This window comes from Mytilus californianus, unplaced genomic scaffold, assembly GCF_021869535.1.
Source record: "Mytilus californianus isolate M0D057914Y unplaced genomic scaffold, xbMytCali1.0.p SCAF_9, whole genome shotgun sequence".
In the NCBI taxonomy this organism is placed as follows: Eukaryota; Metazoa; Mollusca; class Bivalvia; order Mytilida; family Mytilidae; genus Mytilus; species Mytilus californianus.
The window spans coordinates 24,567,752-24,589,729 of record NW_026262745.1 but is presented as its reverse complement, the minus strand read 5'-3'; the positions used below and the strand labels follow the sequence as shown (position 1 = coordinate 24,589,729).

At 31.5% G+C, this 21,978-nt stretch overlaps 1 protein-coding gene across 1 annotated transcript; it reads left to right on the top strand.

Annotated features, from left to right (window-relative positions):
• The first annotated feature begins 920 nt into the window (after positions 1-920).
• On the top strand, positions 921-20,813 carry LOC127716693 (uncharacterized). Its single transcript, XM_052222926.1, has 2 exons — positions 921-1,117; positions 18,666-20,813. Exon 2 carries the CDS (start codon positions 18,837-18,839, stop codon positions 20,802-20,804), a length of 1,968 nt encoding a protein of 655 aa, XP_052078886.1. The 5' UTR covers positions 921-1,117; positions 18,666-18,836; the 3' UTR covers positions 20,805-20,813.
• The last annotated feature ends 1,165 nt before the right edge of the window (positions 20,814-21,978 follow it).

Sequence of the window (21,978 nt, the reverse complement as noted above, 5' to 3'; positions counted from 1 at the left end):
AATGTACAATATGTCCATTAGAAACATGTGAAGCATTTTAATTCCGATAAAATTTGGTACTTGAAATTATGTTACTGTCACTTAAGTAACGTCTGCATAAACCTTTTTTAAAATCTATCGTTTACATTGACACAGCATGGATTTATATGGAGAACGTATTTTTATAATTAACTTCACAATTTTATCGTTAAATGATTATATTTTTTATTGTGTATAAATGCTTTAAGTGACTTATAAAACCAAAGGATCGGGTTTTGATATATGTAATTACACCCGCTTATTGATATATGTAATTACACCCGCTTATTGATATATTGTTTAATATTATAAAACACATGTTATTCTAAATTGATCTACCGAATTAGACTTATTACCGGGTGTGTACTAACATGAGCAACACGACGGGTGCCACATGTGGAGCAGGATCTGCTTACCCTTCCGGAGCAACAGAGATCACCCCCAGTTTTTGTTGGTGTTCGTGTTGCTCAGTCTTTAGTTTTCTATGTTGTGTTTTGTGTACTATTGTTTGTCTGTTTGTCTTTTTCTTTTTTAGCAATGGCGTTGTCAGTTTATTTTCGACTTATGAGTTTGAATGTCATTTTGGTATCTTTCGCCTCTCTTTTATATATGGTATGATATAGAATGATATTTCTTTGGTTTTCCCCACCATATAAACTTTAATGAAAATACAGCATTTTCCAATTTATTTGAAGTTTTTCCCTTTTTACGTCAATTATGAAAAAAAAATTCTTGATTGATTGAAAAACGTTATTCATTTAACTTGTCTACATCATTACTCCTAAACAATGCATCAATTATTTGTTTAAAATTTACACAATCAATTCATATTGTACGAAATATGTAACAAACGACTCAATGTGTAGCATATGGTTTTTTTTTTGTTGTTCAACTAAAATCATCAATGAACGGATAATGTGACAAAAGATTAATTTTGCAGCATCTGCGTGTGATTTATGGTCAACTGAGATTTTTTCGTGTAAAATTGTTATATTTTAAACCCCCTCTTTACTCTGAAGAGAATACACTGAGAGGAGGACTTTGATTCAACCCAGTAGTCTTTATACCCATGTCTCTCAACTTGACTCATTAACTTACGGTGAGTATATTTTATATGAACCTTCGTGAACTTTTAATAAAAATAAACCGAAGTATTTTACTAAATTGGGTTTTTTGAAATATTGCAAGTTTTACGTTTTGTCCTTAGCGGGGAGAGTTGTAAGAATTTATTTGATGCTGACAGTTACAATGCATATTATAATATCAAGGTTCAGTTCGTTGCTAGGAAGTGTTTTTGCTTTCATCAAATTTACACATTTTGACCGGAACTTCCAAAAAGCCACTTTTTAATGTACAAGACATCTTTTATGTTTAAAATACGTTTGATTATTGACTGTTCGCCATTGTTCTGAAATTTTTGTTAGTTTCAAATATTATTTGATTGGTCATAAGCTAAAATAATACCTTTTTATTGAATAGGAAACTTTTCTTTCATTATATTGTGTGATAGTGTAGTTTAAATTCACCTCAAATTGTCAACGGCAACAAACTTTTCATCAAAGAATCGTATCTTATTGAAAACTTTAGAGTTTTTATCACACTCCAGAAATAGTTAATACCGCTTTTGACATATTTTATGTCACAGAACTGTATATAACGGTGGAAAGAGCATAATCTAGGACAATCGATACAGGAGTAGTTGAACATTTACTGAATGCAGATATAAAACGAAATTTATAAGGTTTCTTGTGGAATAAAGACAGCCAAAACATAGTGGAAACCTTGTGGTGTTCAGCTGTCATGAAATAGAAGTTCCTTCATAATATAAGTTCCAAGTGGAAGAAATATTCTGTAATACTATTTCCGTTGGAACAAATATTACAGTATTTGTTCCCAACAGAATAAAGGATCTAGAATATTGGTTCCAACAGAAACAGATATTGTGGCATTGTTTATAAAGTTTCCAGGGGAACTTCTACTAGGCGAAATAAATATACGTTGACACAGCAGCCGCTTTCAATATATGCAGTCGTTGTTGAAACATGTTAATCGACAATCTTATCTTCAGTAGAAAGTATGAAAGGATTCGAATTTGACATCTCTCGGTTTTGAGGATTTCAACTTAACCCTTACGTCAAACAATTATTGGTTGTTTGAATTTGTCAGTGTTTTATCTGGCTATCATGCATTTTCTGGAGCATGAGCTCAACGATATTTACAGACTTCTCTCTTCTTTATCAATATTTACAATAAAAGTAAAGAGAGTCGCTCATGACTTTCTGACATCCTTTCTTTTCAATTTTAGTAAATGGTTTTTCACCTTTTACAATGTCAAGGTTTCCTGTAATTATAGACAAGGATTATCATGAGGATATTCACTGACCAACCTTCAGGTAACTTCTATTATCTAAAATTCATAATATTATTTTCATCCTTATTACAGAGGCTACCTTTAGACATTGATTGCCTTAGTCGTATTAGGCACAATTTTCGGATTTTTTTGGCTTGCAATGCATCTCAGCTTTGTATTTGAATTGTTTTTATTTGAGTGCCACTGCTGAGTCTTATTTAGACGACACGTGCGTCTGGCTCAATAAATTATAATCCTGTCATTATTATGAGTTTTTGCATAGATATGATATCCTTATCTTGTTTTATTTCTAACCATTCTATTCGAACTTGTAGGCTTACTTTTCTTTCGTATAGCAACGTGCTTTTGTTTATCTTCATTTCCGAAATTCAGTTTGTTTTAAACAAAATAAGATGGAAGTCTATTTCGTCAAAGCTTTTGGTATAAAGTTTTGATGTAGGTTTACAGATTAAGCAACGCTGTCTAAGAAAACTTTGATAACGAATTTAAAGGGGAAAACTTTGATCGTTTTAAAAGGGTAAACAAACAATTTTTGCCCAAAATATCACAATGATGGTATTTAAACATCATAAAAATAAGGAACTGTAGTATGATTGCCAATAAGACAACTATCCATCAGCGTAATGTTTGTTGAATATTCACATTTTAACTGTCTTCTACATAACTGCTCCAATAGAATTATGATAAAGAACTACTAAAATCGACAATTCATTGGCTTTACGGCCACCATCATGCATTGGTTGCTCGATACGATATATCTGTGTCTCAACTTACTAGCAGTCTTAGATCTTTAGAAACTAGAACAGTCGTCTAATCAGTAATACACGATTGTGTCCGATTGTGTCCGATTCCAGACCGTGACATTTTAACTGAGTGTGGATTCACATGGCGGGTGATTGATGTATATTGAAGTTCATGCGTTTTCCTCATTTTGTGTTTGTTAATTTGATTTGTCTTCCTAATCGATTTATGAGATTTAAACAAGGGTAAACCACTGTTGTCTCCAAGTATTATATAACAAAACTCATCAGTACCTGATATTTTTATACAGCTATATAAGAGAAGCTCAAGCAGGTTATTAATAATACAGAATATAACCTGATATGCTGCAGATATTAATACTTTTGGAATGAGTAACTAATGTAAATTCCAAGGAACGTTGGTCAAACTGATAACCGTATCCAAAGGAGTAGGCCCAGTAAGACCTCTTTTTTGGCCCCAAAATATAGCAGTTTTACAAAATTGTTAAAATGTAAATTTTTAGCTATTTATTGGAAAGAAGAATACTTCTGTTACATAAATATGGGCTGTTTTTGACAATACATTGCACATGTATCGGGTACTAGCATCATTAAGTCATGCTAAATTACTGAAATCTTCGAAATTTTAGCACTTTGGTTAATTTTTAGACGGTTTCCGTCTGAAATGGAAGTGGCCGCATTTGTGTTCATTCTTAATATTTAAATGTAAGTTGTATTTGATGATAATACATAACATATATAAAGGTTGAGAATGAACACAGATGCGGCCACTTTCATTTTTGACAAAAACCATCTGAAAAGTGACATATTATGGCATATTTGATAGATTTTTCATATTTAAGCTTGAATTTGAGCGTCTTTAATGACTAAATCAGTTCAAATCTTTCACTTAAACTAATTGAATCGACTGAAGTAGACACTTAAGTGTTTAAAAAGTGTCCAAAATCTTTCATCAGATGAACCTGAATTTTGAGGCCAAAATCGGCCCTTACCGGAACTACTCCTTTCAAAACATGATAGCATAGATTATATACTAATCGAATCTCCCTAAACTAAGAAATATCTCTATCTTTTTTAGTTTCAATGCTTTACAACAATTAATTTTGCCACACAATGATATGTTGGGCGCCACTGAGGGGTCATATGTAGACGGAGCGCCCCTCTGGCTACTAAAATATAAGTCTTGTATCTTTGATGTGTTTTAAAACAAGTGAACTATACCATTGATGGTGTACGTTTTGTCCTCAAAAGTATCACCAGTCCAGTAGTCGGCACTTATGTGTTTGCATGACATATCTTTGATGCGGTCATGTGAAATCATGCGAAACACCAAGGTTTTGTACCTCCCATTAAATATAATCTTAAGCATAGTTTGCCACAACTTTTTGGATCTTTTTTTTTCTGTTCTCTTCAACTTCGTCATTGATTTGGCCCTCGAATATTTTGAGTTGAGCGCCACTGAGTTTTAGTTCAGGACAAAACACGCGCCAGGTGTACAAAAACATTTACCTAATGAGTGATATACCATTTAATGGATGTTTTATACATTTAAAAAAAAAATATTTCAACCCTAGTAGATATATCATTAAATCGTCAATTTACTAAGACAATAAATATTTTCAACGATAGTTTAAAGCATCAAACAATTTAACAGTTGATGTCTCAAAATATGTTTTTTTTATCAGGAAATGAGTCCAAATAAAACAAATGAAAACTTTAATCACATGAAAATTACTCTATTATTGACTGTTATACCACAGAGTGTAGATCTATATACCACCTTTGAAGAATATCATTCATAAAACAAAGCATCGAAGAGAGACGATGAAAGACTTCCTAGTATTTTTGGCTTGAACAGGTATTTGTACGAAAATATGATAGGTCGAATTATATATATTTGAAAAGCTTTCAAATAAAGATAACATTCCAAAATTTTACCTTTATAGTAAACTGAAAAATGAAATTAAACTGGAAGACTACTTCCACAATCTAAAAAAATTGATAGTTGTCAACTTTTAACAAAATTCCGTATAAGTGACGATAACTTGGAAATTGAAATAGGTCGATATAAGAAAACATAGAGTGTGTAAAGTTTGGAAAATTTTAGATGATGAGAAACACTTTTTTCCTTCATTGCCAAATCAGCAGTAATATTAGAAATCCCCTTGTATATGCAATTAAAAAAAAAAAAAAAAACCATTATCCTAATTTTAACCAGCTTGACTCAAACTCTTAACTTAAAACTATTTTAGATCCCAATAAAGATATTTTGTCTAGTGTTGTGGGTTATATAAAGCAATCCACGGAGTTGCGAAAATAAGGTCCACATTGGTCAATTATCTATGTACTTATATATATATTATTAATATTAACTTGACTTGTTTAGATCTTTTTCATGTATTGTATGTTTCTAGTGTACATGTCTGTTATGTTTGCATTTTTACCCGTGAAATTAAGTTACTATATATACTATGCCATTTAGACAAAATTTGTTTGATCAAATAAAAATATTAACCGGTTGGTTATTATCTTCTGTATCCAAATAGAGAAAATGACCTATGACTGTTCATCACAACTGTTACATCAAAAAAGTAACCGTCACCATGTAAGAACGATAAACCTAGCGCTGTGAAACAAAACCCGTAAATTAGGTATATTTGTCCTCTTATGAAGAGTTATCCATTGAAATATAATGGTAATGATTGAAAGCTAAGTAGATAAAGTCATTATATTTGTCCTACGTTCATGCTTCTATATTAAATTTTACTAGTGATAGAAAAATTTCCGCGATAACATTATGTAATGGTTGATATTGACAAATGTAAAGATAAAGGGTCACCTTTCTTTGTCCATCAGCCATTTCTTTGATAACGTTATCTTAGTGGAAAGGTTAAAATTTACTTTATCAATACCACTATATGATGTAGTTTGTATATGATATAATGGATTAAATCCTTCTAAGGTATTTATTTAATTAAAAAATAGAGATATTAAGGGATTATCAAAAAATATATTTTTGCTTACAAAGCTCCGAATTCAAGTTCTTCTAGCTACATACACCAATAACGAAATTCTGCAAGTCTGGTTAAAAGAACGTATAAAATTTGTCTAGTGGAAACTTTGCAATATCTTTGTGATATCAAAATATGCATTTTTATATAAGAATTGCCGACACATTTTAGAACAAATTTTGATTGTTTTACTGAACTTGTAATTTACACAGCTGTCATACAAGTGAGAGGTTAAGCTAGATATAAAACCTGGCTTAACTCACCATTTTTGACTGTACCAAGTCAGGAATATGACAGTTATTTTCCATTCGGTTACATCCTGGTTTGCCCACTTATAATTACCCCAATTATTAAATGGTTATACAGACAAAAGGTTTACTGATTGGATTATTGTATAGTCTGTTCCAGTTATGTTGCTATTTTATATGTACATATATTTCTGTAAAATTCTATAGGATAAGTTTGTATGCAATTGTTGCATATTAAAATGTATTTTTTTTCTTTATATATTTGGTTGTGAAATGTTCATTGAATTGATTCTTTGAAGGAGATAAATGAAAATAAATGATAAATTGATTTTGATATATATATTTTTAATAGCACTAAAACAATTAACATTGTCAATATTACATAAATATCATTAGCACTGAAATTTATCATTCACAATGCAATTAAAGCATCAAACATAATATGCAAACATAACATGGTAAAAAATTACAAATTTCATGTACAAGAATGCCTTTAATTCAAGTGGAGAAGGTGTGATGCTGCATCAGCGTATTCTAACACATCCACAAGTACTTGTTCATATTAAGCTTTCAGTCACTGAAGTCTTGCATCGATTTCTCTGTATTTGCGTCTTTTTGGTTGACGGGCCCCTCCGACCGAATTTAATCGGGTGACCCTCATGTGTGTTGACTGTTGCTGGACATGTTGAAACAGTGCATCTCCAGTAGATTCTGTTATTGTTGCGTCTATTCTTTATACTATAACGGTGACCTCCTAATACTTAAGTATCTCTGACAAACTTGTTCTGCATATACTGAAGTGGTTGTGGTGCATTTGCCATACTTTATTTGAATGACTTGAATTTGACAGATCTGTCTATTTATAATACTAATGCATTGTAAGAACTGTTCAAACAGATGATAATAAGCTTGGCTAAGATAAGAAGCATAACTTGAGAAGTTGACATTCTAACTTGGATGCAGAATACTGTTCACAAAGTTATTAAATATTTGGATTGAATACTTAATTAAATTTTAATATCTTAGATGAATAGATAGAAATCTGATTACAAGTTTTTTTTTATTTTAAGCATCAAAAAGTTATAGATATCTTTTTTTCTAAAATTTTAAATATTTATTTCACTATAACCTAAAAATGTGTTATCCTAAATCAAGATAAAGATGAATAGATAGAAATCTGATTACAATTATTTTTTTTTAATAGTCTATAAATATATTTTTATTATTTTATAATCTCATTTAAAATTCTTATGACATTTATCTCTTTTTTAATTATATTTATAGTTTTTATTATAAAATGTTGTCTTTTCTAAATCTCAATATTAATATTCTTATAACATTTATCTCTTTTTTAATTATATTTATAGTTTTTGTTATAATATTTTTCCTTTTTAAATCTCAATATTGAATCAATTTTCAATCAAAAATATGTATTGTTTATAAGATTTTACAGGTAAATAATATGCCCAAATTTAAGAAACATACTTTAATTGTTAAAACAACAATTCCCCCTATGTTTATATATGCATGTTATTAAAAGTGGGCAAACCAGGATGACATTCATTCAGTTAGTTGATAAAGACTAACGTATGATTTTGTTTTTAAGTTTATGGACTTACCTTTTTTCATTTACCTTGAAGTTTGATATTTTTGTTAATACTTTTTTTATACCATTTTATAATCAGGATATATTGATGTGTTGCTTTTTTTAACTTATAGATGTTTTCAACATATATAGCTCTTAGATACAACTTTTGAAAAATGTTGATCCAAGGAAAAAAAACGTTAGATTCGGTATACAAGATTTATATCTTTTACATAGGTTTTTCTTCGTCTATCTGCATTCTGCCTTAGTTCATTCTGTAAAAGGGCAGTGCACTTTTTCAAATATTTTCCAATCACCTTTTTTTTTTAGTTTTGTTTTATTCAGGGGATTATATAAAGCTTACGCATCAATTACCAGTAAAACCTGTATAAACCGGTCAGCTATTGGACTTTGAAAAAGGGCCGGTTTGGACAGTGTGCCGGTTTATTCAGATTTCCGTTTTGACCGGAGCAATGACTTGTGACGTCAGATACTTTGCATGTCAAAGTTCTGTCTGATTGTAAATTGTAAACTAATAAATACAATACCGTAATAACTACGCAAGTTCGTTGTTTTGAGTCATCGTATTCATTGGCTTAAGAAATTTAAGAAATTGGTTGTTCCCCGAATTCCAAAAAACTAATATTTTAACCTTTACATATCCTCCTATGTCAAATCGACATCGGTAGCATCAGTCTCCGACTTGTCAGTTTCACTTTCACTTTGAGTTCACTGTTTTCATTTGCATAAGAATCCTCGCGTTGTTTGAATTGTTACACGAGAGTTTCGTTTTACTTCCATCGTTGGTATAGCAGATTAAAAAGCTAGAATTTTATCAAACGAAATTTCATCACGATCGAAACATTGTACAGTGTACGATACCCATGGATTGTCGTCACCCGTATCTTCTTCATTATCAGGATCATTGGTTTCAGTGTTCCCAACAGGGAACCCAACATTTCGAAAACACGATGTAAATTTCTTACTCCGCGATTTGAAAAAATATAAAAATTACAACATAAGTTCTATCCGAGATATATTCGGCGTTTCTTTTAGTTTATTTTAATCAAAACTTTTATAGTGTTTCAATAATACAGCTCACAACTTAAGTTCACAATTTAACACCTTGCTCATTGATTATCCTGAGAAAACCAACTTGTATAAACAATTATGTTTTGATTGCATATCGATCAATACTGTTATCATTCTAAATTAATTAAACATACCGGTTTTGACAGGTAATAATTGATGTAATTAAGAATATTGGGACTGCATAATAAGACCGTAATTCGGAATACACAGGGTCCGGTTTACAAAGGGTATTTTCACAAAGACTTTGAAGGGAAAAAATGAGACTTCAATTTTCGGCCGGAATGGACAGGAAACCGGTTTATTCAGGGTCCGGTTTACTCAGGTTTGACTGTAATAGCAAAACGAAAATGAAATAGAGTGTAAAATTTGTTGATAAACATTGTCTGGAATATTAAACCCTTTACATCTCATACTTTATAGATATGAGATATTTAAAATTTTAAATTGCATGCTTCGTATAAAAATTTTCTAAATTCAGATAAGTTAACACGTTATTGTCGGAAATCAATGTAGAGTTAAAAAATATTTCCAATACTAAGTGCATCGAACAGTTTGAATTGTACATTTTGTACATTATCGTCTCTGTAAACTCAAAACTGGTTCAGGTTTTACGGTTTTATGTTTATTTCACGTCAATGATAACAGTTTTATAAATCATTTTTTTGTTTATGAATACCTGGCTAGAAAGATTTCTATACTACCATACTATTTTATACTCTTAATTTAACGATTTATTTAGTAAGCTGTTGCACTTTTGCAATTCGTGTTTTGTTTTAAGAAATCAGCATCCGAATTCAAAAAGGAAGTAGTAAGTATATATACATTTAAGACTACTAAGTTTAAGGATAATTTTTTTTTTATTTTCAGTAAATCCTTTTTGACTTGCACAAAAAGAAACTAGAAAGTAAAAATTTTAAAAACTTATGACTCTCTTATTATGAATTCAAACATGTGATTTAGAATAACAAGCTGAACAAGCATCGGCCCGAATGCAGATTTATTTCTTAAGTACTTGTACGATTCGCTCGTGTATGTAACAACGTATTAGATTTTAGCGAGAGAAATTTATGTATTATTGAAAAATTATTACACCAGGGTTTTCGATATCATAAACTAGTCAAAACATTTACTAAAATTTATCATCGGTATAAGGACATCATTCGTAAATATAACTCAACATGCAGACATCTTATACGTTCGGGTATTTCACATCCAATCTTTTATGGTAATATTCTTTACAAAGCACAAAAATGTCATTATTCACCTCAAAAGCTAACAAAACCTTCAAACAGACTTCTTAAGAAGGGATATAGTTACAATACTGTTGACAGGTCATTAAAGATTGCATATTTTGGATTTAATATTGATTCACTTATAGGGTCTTTGCATCGGAATTAAACATATTTATTCTAAAACCAGTTGTTGGCATGACACGGGTTATGTTCTTCTCATATATTTTATGATGGTATAATACTAAACCCCTAACAGGAGGGATTGTGCCTGATATTCATACGATGAAGACATAATCTTTCAATCAGTTTAATTGAGGTCTGGAGCTGGCATGTCAGTAACTGCTAGTAGTCTGTTGTTGTTTATGTATTATTGTCATTTTCTTTTTTTTCTTTTTTTCCTATTCTGACATCGGACTCGGACTTCTCTTTAACTGAGTTTTACTGTACGTACTGTTGTACGTTTGTTTTTCTACATTGGCTAGAGGTATAGGGGGAGGGTTGAGATCTCAAAAAACATGTTTAACCCCGCCGCATTTTTGCGCCTGTCCCAAGTCAGGAGCCTCTGGCCTTTGTTAGTCTTGTATCATTTTTAATTTTAGTTTCTTGTGTATAATTTGGAGTTTATTATGACGTCCATTATCACTGAACTAGTATACATATTTGTTTAGGGGCCAGCTGAAGGACGCCTCCGGGTGCGGGAGTTTCTCGCTGCATTGAAGACCCATTGGTGGCCTTCGGCTGTTGTCTGCTCTATGGTCGGGTTGTTGTCTCTTTGACACATTCCCCATTTCCATTCTAAATTTTATTGCATCGTTAAATTCAAGGTCTCCCTTTTTAATAGTGTCAAACGTCAGATGTTTTTTAAATATTTGATTTTTCTTTAAATACACTTTTGGGAAAGGGGAAACATAGGAGGGATTTAATAAAATGTTACCGATCTCTATAAACATCTGAATTCAGCTGTAAGTCACGATCAAAGTCAAAAGTTTTCTAAGCCATACATGAACATTTTTTGTGAATCAAACTAAAATGTTCCTTATAAATAAGTATAACAAACAAAAATACTGAACTCCAAGGTAAATACAAAAAGTGCGTAGTAAATAATATAGTCAAAACATGTGAGACGCATATGATATTTATTCCGTGAAACAATAACAGATAGAAGGATCAACTGTGAAATTAAGAAAAACAATGGGTAAAATTCTAATAAATAAAGGAAATACCGAATATACTGTATTAAACAATCTTACATCCAAACCTTCAGAGTGAAAATTTCATATCTTCTCTCAATTATAAAATGGTTTACTAAAGCTGTAAATCTGCCATCTGATGCTGATAAAGGGACAGATAATATTACTTAACAAACAGATGTTCAAAACAAAAAACTGAGTTTGTTATAACAGTAGAGATGATAATACACAATGTGTCCAGTTTCTGGTATTACCAATCCAGGTCAGGAACAATGAAATTGATTGAAATTTTGATTATTTTAACATTTTTATAACTAATCATGGAAATTGAATATTAAAAAGGATGAAGGAAAGTTTGTGATGTTACATTTACCTACACATTAAAAAAAAATGAAATTTTTATTTGTCTTCATTGTATTACATGTTTACATTTGTAATTAACTAAATATTCACATTTGATTTTGCTATTTAATTCATTCATGCAACAATTATCACCAATTATCAAGAAAACTAAACATGTGGTATTCATCAACTAACAAACTTATAATTGGAGTGACAAATTTATTTGAAAATTTTGTGTTTTCTAAGCGGTGTTGGTGATAAGCTGATTTTCCATCCAACATCATTTGATGCAAATTCTTGGGCATAGTTGTAAAGGGGGAATTATAGCAAAATATATTGGGATCTGTATGGGGTATGTCTGTATATTCTTTTATTTTGTAGGTAATATTTCTTTCTGTTCTTTTTTTAATATTTGCTCAATATTCTCTATTCTCTAAATTTTAACAATCAGCAATTCTTTATTTCTGGCCCAATTTTCTCTATTCTTAACCCTCCATTTTTCTCTTATTTTTATTTGTTGGCTAATTCTTAATCTTTTCTATTCCATTAACCTCATCCATAACCTCATATCATTATATACAAAATCTTAATATATGGTTTAACGGATTATATAAAGAAGTAACTAGCAAACAATACCGAATCAACTAAGAAGAAGGCAGATTTGAAAATCGATAAGACAATACACAAATGAAAAAAAACCAAATAGAAATGTGCACTAACAAACTTGAAAAGAAAATCAGTTAACATTTCAAGCTAAAAATTTGAGGAGCTTGAATGCCGCAGCTGATGGACGACCGGAGGACCCTATTGATTTGCGAAAAATATCAATCCATTAAGATGAATTTTGTTGTTTCGGAATATTTTTAACATACCTATTATACTAAAATAGAAGGGGCATGTTTTTTACATAAAAACTGTTCAAATAGAGTTATGGAGAAGAACGACTGAAATCGACAATACATAAATTGTTTTTATCCCCATCATGAACTAGTACTGGTTGACTGATACGTTATGTCTGTGTCTCAACTCATTAGCGACATGCTTTCGCAGTCTTAGATCCTCAGATATCAGAAAAGTCATCTAATCATTAGTTCTACCAATTAAGTCTTATTTCTGATTGTGACATTTTGATTGGTGTGGATTCGCATGGCGGGTGATGTATGCAGGAGACGCGTACCCTGTCGACGCACTGATGTTATTCATTTAAGAGTTCATGCGATCCCCTGAGTTTTTGGTTTTTTTACCTTGATTTGTCTTCTTAATCGATTAGTGAAATTTTATCATATATTCGAAAGAAGCATTGGTCAAACTAATTATTGCTCAAAGCTAATGCATTTATGGGAAAATCGGTTAAAGATCGAGAATCATTTAGGAACTTTGGTACTTTTTTCAAATGTTGAAAACTTTTCATATGTTTGTGTTATGTTATTTCTGCGCGTCACATCAATTGTTGACGAAGAATTTTTAACATAGTCTTCTTTTAATTGGAATAGTCCTTCTCACCTCTTTTGTTCGAAGTAAGTCATTCTTATCTAGTTATTGATTAAGAGTGAACATTCACCTGCCAGTGTTATCAATGTTGTTTTGTGGTCAGCAAAATAAACATGACATACATATATGTTTTCCAAATAAACTATTCTATTTATTAAGATTGAAGTCGGATAAAAGGTTTTTGCGCAAAGGTTCTCTATTTCTATGAAAATTAAAATGTTCACAGTTTGTTGAGATTTTCTTATATTATTGAAAACAACATGTGTCAAAATTACTTTGTAAAGACCCTAACTAATAATAAAAGTATTCAAGGAACAACATTTTTAATGACAGTTTTTGACAGATTGCACACAAGTGATTGAAATTCAATGTGTATTAATTGAGCTCCGACGCTTGCTAATTTATTTCTTTACTAAAAGCTTATGTGAATGACGAGTCTTCGATGGTATCTGTTGGATTTATTCACAACTTTTTTTACACTCGTCGTTTCCCTTTTTGTGTCGCAGGGTTGCTATCCCTTTGACGTTACTTTTTTAGTATTCACACTAAAAAGGCAGATAATTAGAATAAATAATGTCATTGAATGTGTGTTTGCTTAAATATCGGTATTGTACTGAATATGAACGAACTATTAACCATATGACATTAAGCAATCAAAAGTTGATTAAAGTTAGACATCTTAATATTACATAAAACCCAAAGGAATACAATATCCGAAACATTGCCTTTGATGATATTTGTTTAATGTATTTTTGAAATCCAAAATATATCTGTTCTTAAACAAAATAAACTAAGATTAGGATTTTAACGTCCATATAAGCATATTAGTTTTATTCAAAATATTGTATTATAAATATTTTTGCAAGTAACTATTACTGAAAATAACATTTAATGAATATGTTTCATCCGAAGAGCTTTCAGCACCTACCTTCATGGTATTCGCCTAATAGTAAAGGTTTCGCTAATGACATACATACTCTAAGGGATATATTTTGATATTAGATGCGTAATTGATGAATTACCTTATTGTTTTTGAAAGAAAAAAAAACTCATTAAAGATACCAAGCTTACATTTTTGTTCGACAAAAGCGCTTTTCGTCTACACAAGTCTCATCATTGATGCTCGAATCATGATAGTTTTCAGGCCAAAGCATTATGAAGTTGAAGAGCATTGAGTCAACAGAATTCTAAAATGTTTTCCAAAATACGACTATGGTAATCTATGCCTACGTTAGAAATCCTTAGTATTTCGAACAATCCAAAGTTTTGTAAATAGTAAATTTATATAAAATGACCGATCAATGATATTTCTTAACCACACAGAAATGCTGACTACTGGGCTGGAGATACCCTCGGTGGGCAAAAATTCCACCAGCAGGTTTACAATTTTTACAGGCTTTGGCTGGTTTGTTTTGCTCTGTTGATACCTTTTGGTTATTACGCACTGAAATATTCAAATATGTCTCAAAGTTATCAAAAGGGTTAAGGCTGTTTCTTGTATTCAACCAAGAAGCAACCGGATCCATAAAACGAAATGTTCGTGTTAAGTTTAGTCTAATCAAAAAGTGACACATCTGTTCATGCGTTTAATATATGTAATCACCTGCTCATTACTGTATCTCTTTCAAATAAAGTAACATTTTGATATTACAATGACAAGGAGTAAGACTGAGTATTGACATAATTTTTTTACGCCGCAACATTTTATTGCGCCCGTCTCAAGACAGGAACCAGGTGACTAGTTGTCTTTGTTAATATGTAAGTATTGTTTCTGCAAATTTATTAATTGTTAATAAAAATCAATTACAACTTGTCTAGACTCTGAACTACTTACGATATGAAATTATATATAGATGCTTGCCATGTGTATGTTAAACTCTATATGTGATTTAGTTTTTAAATGTTATTGTGTCTGTTGACTGCTGTCTCATCGATGAAGGCCCGTAGTTATGACGGGGAATAAATAAAGTACTCCTTTTATTCCTTATCTGAAACAAACCGTGTATTATTTTAAACGATATAATTATGTTACATCATCAATCGAAGACACAATAGTTCAAGATTTTAGGGGCCATATTACCTTAACTCCTGCTGAAAATTTCGAATTAGATTTGTATCAGTAGAGCGTGTTTCTTCTTTTGTTAACATGAATGCAAAGAAATTGGGAGTTCTTTTAAATTTTGAAATATGAATCGTGTGATGATTGCTAGACTCAAGCTAGCAGCACCTCGCTAGCAGCCATTCCGCCAGCAGCCAGTTTTCAGATATGCATATAAACCCAAAAGTTGCGTAAGATTCAAACTTACTAAAACGTTTTTATTTTATATAACCACTAAAATATCTGTTTTAACTAGAATTCTATCATTTAGTTATCCATACTGAGCTAAAAGTTCAGTAAAAATCACATCAATAGAATAACTTAATCTGTTTCCCCGGAAATAAAGACATTGATACCATTGATAAAAATTCAAGTTGGACACAGGTGCTGCTTGTATGGATACCATGCACAAATTAGAAAATATTGAATAGCTTGCAAGTAAGTATACAAAAACAAGTAAAGGGTGTATAAAAAATCTTATAAACGCAGGCTAAAAGTTGATACTTATGGCCTTTTCAGGTAAAAAAAACTTGATATCAGACTGGGAAATCGCAAATCAATATAGAACCCGTCACATATCTTTAAAGGTTAACATTATGTTATTTCATGTTTTTTCATTAAGAAAAATTCTTGAAAGTTTATTGTCATACTTGTGAACGAGTACGATTAAACTGAGTATGAAATATTTGCCGCTGAACTAAATTGACATTAAATTAATTATCGTTAATTCAGTTAAGACTTTAGGGGTAAAAGCATTTAATGCAAAATAAATATTTCGTCTATCAACTATGGGAACCCTTTGCTTATCCTAAAAAAAATATAAATTTTCTAACATGGTTTACAAATTAGAAAAGTCCTAGTTAACAAGGAATGTATTTGTAAATTATACAATTTCGACTTGGCTTCTTTATGGCAGATCCTCAGCTAGCAATACAAAAGAACAGACCAAACATAAAAAGTAGTATAAAACAATGTCAAATGCGTCCTGTGAATACTATTGATATGAGTTTTTGATAAAATAAAAATCATCTATTTGGTCACTTATCAATTCAAACAATATTTGCATATTAAGAACTACACTCAGATTGGAATATGATGGCTTGTTTGAAGCATTGTCAGAGTGGGTTTAATTAACAATGTTATGAAACTTCTGTTGAGTACCATGTTTAAAATGAGTATGTATTTTATACATTCTTTTAGTAATTACCACTTCTACTTAATTGAATTTATGACATTGTTAATTTTATTCAAAAATTGATATTTGTGTTCTCTCCCGAGATTGTGATTTCCCGATTTGGACAGAAATATCCGTTTTGTACTAAGAGGGCAAAAACATACAAAATTAATATTCGAACATAAGTAATGTGCAGAAGCTTTTGAAACATTTTTCAGCACAGTCTGACGTATATCTCGGAAATGCAGTCAATAAAGTGTCGGACAGTACGTCGGGCACGTTGCAATGTTAAAAGCGGTGACCCGTTCTTGTTTGTTCTTTCTTTGTAAATTCATCTGGTGTTATAAGCTCTTTAACCATCTAGCTACCGGAGGCACACATGTGCCCACACCAGCTATGCCAGAGGGAAACATATGTTCATACGTTTAATGTATACATGCAAGCATCTGTTCATTACTGTATTTCTTTCAAATAAAACATTGAATATTATACAGTGTAATGTTTTTTCTTAAATGGGCCTCCAATGTAACGTTATTAGGACGTAACGTCATTTATCGAATAGTGTCAAAGTTGGGCCATGTGACGTTACAGACGTCTAATTGCTGTATTTTCTGGGACATGAAATGTAACCATATTAAATTAGCGGTAGCAAGAGGGTTTAAGGTCAATGTTTTAATCTTCAGCACAAGTGTCATTTTCGTGAACGAAACCACTGTTGACGCTTGCCGTAGACGACATTTTCAGAGAGAGAACATTCAATATACTTTTGCCGTAATATAACGTCACACTGACGTCATGGATATTACGTCATTGCCTCAATATAAACTTAGATGATTGCTGGTTATGATTATAGTTATATAGCATCAAATATCTAGTGCATTAAGTTGCAATGTTATGATTTATAATGTTCACCAATTGCAATTTATGAAACGACATATATGTCGCCTTGGCATTAAACCCCCAAACGACATGTATGTCGCTTTGGCATTAACACTGAAACGACATATATAAAAAGAGGTTCACGCACGGCAAGGCTTTCATCCAATCGAAGTGTTCAATTGATTTTAAACATTTTCCCGTCAATTTGGTTCAATCGTTTCTGAGAAAATGAAAATATGATTTATTACTAAAATCAGCACCAAATAAGAAAACGGACGCTATTCATGAATCATGAGTGTTTGGAAACTATGACAAGTAATTTAAGAGGGAAAGATAAGAATATGAAAAATTACCAACCAATGGGAGCTAAGAAAGGTAATTGCAACAGTTCAAACTGTCCCTTTGGACCAGATAAAATATATCAGCTGTATAGAAATGAAATAGATTTACAGGAAATGAAATGATTGATGTAGGTAAAGAAGATTTCTCTTATGGTTGTGTACTGTTATCTATTTCTTGCATTAATAGACATTTCTTGTATCACACTGCACAGAGTGTGATACGAAATATGCGTTACTTTGATTGACTTATCCAGCATTATGAGACGATATTACGACATTTCCATTGACTATTCGTTAGGTCATTGATAACATTCAAGGGCCCGTCCATGGCAACGGACCTGTGATTTCCTCAAAAATATACAATACTGTCACATTTTTCACCTGGAAATCTTCTTTTTGTCAAATTTTATTACATTATGAAGCGTACGAAAAGTTTTAAAATGTCTGATGTTAAAGTTTGACAGAGGAAAAGGACATGACGTCATACTGGTATGTGCAAAAGACTAGATCAACGATTCGCGGAATTTCTAATATAATACAATGAGGGTATTGACCATAAGAGAAATAGAATTAACAACTCGTGAGAATTGGATCAACTCTCTTATCTAATTTATTAATAAATAGATGTAATAAACTCTCGCCACAGGCTCGTTTATTATTATATTGAACAAAATAGTTCGAGTCGATATCACGCGATATCCAATTCTCACTATTTATGAAACCTATAAATATTAATTTGTACATAGAAACCTTGAGTATGAAGATATCAAATACTTTGTCACCAAATACACTTTAACGACCTAAAAAGTTTCATTTCATTTTTATTTTACAGCAAAAATGGGTATTTTGAGTACACAACTTGTACTTAATATATCCCTTTATTATATCAACGCAACAACCTTCAAAGAATGATTACTAAGATGCATAGAAGAGACCAATACACCTTGTAAATAATACAGCGTTAACCAAAAGTGCAAAGGCGGCCGTCAATATCAATGAAAACATGAGGAAACAACGCAATTTCATGTGTTTTATTTTTGGGTTTTTTCTCTTTATGTTTGTTTATTATGCAAACTATCAGCATATTCGTTTAAATAAGTACGAAGTGTCAGACGAAAGGCTATTTGAAAAACCTGACTTAAGAAATACCAGTGCCGCCTTTTTAGTAGATACCTCTGCTTGCAAAATCCCGCATATAGGTCCGTTTGATAAGTCAGTGAAGCGCATGCTAAAGAATGGAACAGCATTAAAGTGTGCCGTAATGGATGATCTAGTATATTCAAATGGAAGTACTATATTTATTAATTGGAAAGCTGTTAATAACTCGAAATTTAAAAATAAAATGAAATACTGCAAATATGAAGTCATTTGGAGACCATATAATGAAATGCAAGACCACAACTATTTAAAATTCATAAACGAAAGTAATGAATTTGTAGATCGTATTGATATATCAGATGAATTCGTTCGTGTAAAATGCTACACTGGAGCTGGTCTAGACTTGTATACAAATTTCTTCGCTTTTGTTCATTTAAAAGAAGACGTCGAAGATAGATGTGAAAAAAATTCCATAAAATTTGCAAACACACAAAATGAACAGTTAAATATTTTGATGTTGGGTGTAGATTCGATAGCTCGAAATAATATGTTACGTTATATGAAGAAAACTTGGTCGTATTTGGTAAACAAAGTCAACGCCATAGATTTACTTGGCTATAATAAAGTTGCTGATAACACTTTTGTAAATATAGTTCCGATGACAGCAGGACAATATGTCGATCAGTTACCATGGAACGAATCAATAAGGTGGACGCCAATGGACAACTACAATTTTATATGGAATAATTATTCTGCAAAGGGGTATCGAACTTTTTATGCTGAAGATCATCCTGATATAGCAATTTTTGATTTTGGGAAATCTGGTTTTAAAAAACCTCCTGGAGATTACTTCAATAGGCCTTTAAGTATTGCTATGGAAAAAACTAAAGAGGTTTGGAATTCTGATCATTATTGTGTACACGGGAGAATAGAAACTGATATAGTTCTAGACTATTTGAAGAATTTTGCGAAGATGTTTCAGTCTAAACCACATTTTTCCTTCTCATTCATCACAAGGCTAACACATGCATATCTTGAAGAAGCATACAAAGCAGATGAAATCTACCTTAAATTTTTCAAAGACATGTTTGAAAGCGATAACTTAAAAAACACAGTTGTATTCTTTTTTAGTGATCATGGGATGCGTTTTGGTGATGTTAGAGAAACTTTTGTCGGAAAATTGGAAGAACGTCTTCCTTTTATGTTGGTTGTATTCCCTCCATGGTTCCTAAAAAAGTATCCAGATATTCAAAGAAATTTACAGATAAATACTAGAAGACTTACAACTCCTTTTGATATCTTTGCCACATTAGAACATATTCTAGATTTCAATGGAGTTCAAAAAAATGAAGTGAACAAGCAAAGATCAATGAGCTTGCTTGATGAAATTCCAGAAGACAGAACCTGTGACGAAGCTGATATCCTACCTCATTGGTGCACGTGTTCTAAGCATGAACCTTTAGATATTCAAAATAAGACAGTTATCAAAATTGGTCATACTTTGGTATTTAAGATTAATCAAGATTTAAAAGATTCCTTTGACGTTTGTGAAAAATTATACTTGAAGTCTATAAAATATGCTCTGCGTGTTATACCGTCCGACAAAGTGCTTCGATTCGAACAGAGCAAGAATGACGTCATAGATAGGAAAGTTATATACGGCGATCGAGTTGAGTCTTATATTGATTATCAGATAACCGTACAAACAAAGCCGGGAGATGCTGTCTTTGAGGGGACATTACGGTACGACGAGAAAGGAAAAACATATAACTTAGTAGGTGATGTCAGTCGAATAAATAAGTACGGTGATCAGTCACACTGTATTGAACAACATCATCTTAAAAAACTTTGTTACTGTAAAATACAGCTATAGAATGTCAAATCAGTCGTTTTGTATAATTAGATTAGCAAATCTCGCAACAGCACAATTAAGTTAAATGCAGCTAAAAAGTAAACAAAAATCATGAAAGAAAATGTAACAAATTAAGGAACCCAGTATTTTACCGTTGTTCAAATCTCACGAATCCATTATGAAGACACACCCATTAACAATGTTTTCGGAAAAAAATGACTGATGCTTTTAGTCGTTTTTGTAGGGCTTTTATGTTTTATACTGCAAAGAGTTTTGTTTATTGGACCCTCCAAACGTCTGGTCTCCAACTTGATCTGAAGAAGCATGAGTTTTGCACACTTAACTCCGTATCATATGGTCTATATTTCGTTTGTTTGAAAGCAGCTGTGTCTTACTAGTATGCACATATAAAAACATAATATTCATTAAGAGACTGGGTTACAAGGTTTGGCTTTCCCTTAGGTAGTTTAAAAAAAATTGCTACTGTAAAATACACCCATAAATCAGTCGTTTTATTTCAAAAGATCACCACCGCCCTCAGTCATACCATAAAGTGAAACAAACATTATGTAAAAATGTACCAAAATATAGTAACAGTTGATTACCAATGTTCAAATTATATGAATTATTAAGAAGAGAAACACCGTTTACGGTTTATCTCTCTAAGGAAAAGTTGACCTCTGATGAATTTGTCCTTTCTGTTAAAGACTTTAATGTTTTATGCTAAACAAGTCTTGCACACCTAACTGTGTGTCAAAGTGTCTATATTTTATGTGTTTAAAAGCAGCTGTGTATTACTAGTATACGTAAATAAAAACATAATCTTCATCTTAAAATACGTTCCATAGGAATACCAGTCTAAGTTCTTGTTTTCCCTTCATTAATTTTTAACGCATTTAACTTTGGCAATGGATCTCGTAACATTGTTAAGACAAATATATTATTTTATGAGGAAAATGTCAGAATCTGCTTACCCTTCCGGAACACCTGCAATCACCTCCGTTTTTTTGTAGGGTTCAAGTTACTCAGTCTTTAGTTTTCTATGTTGTGTTTTGTGTACTGTTGTTTGTCTTTTTGTCGTTTTTCATTGCTTGCTATGGCATTGTCAGTTTGTTTTCGACTTTGAATATCCTTTTAGAACAACACTTTTAGATACATTTGTCTAAATGCATCACTTAAAGTATTTCATGAGACG

Bases quoted from the DNA above. Each gene is read 5' to 3' on its own strand.
- LOC127716693 (XM_052222926.1), top strand. From the start codon at position 18,837: ATGAGGAAACAACGCAATTTCATGTGTTTTATTTTTGGGTTTTTTCTC.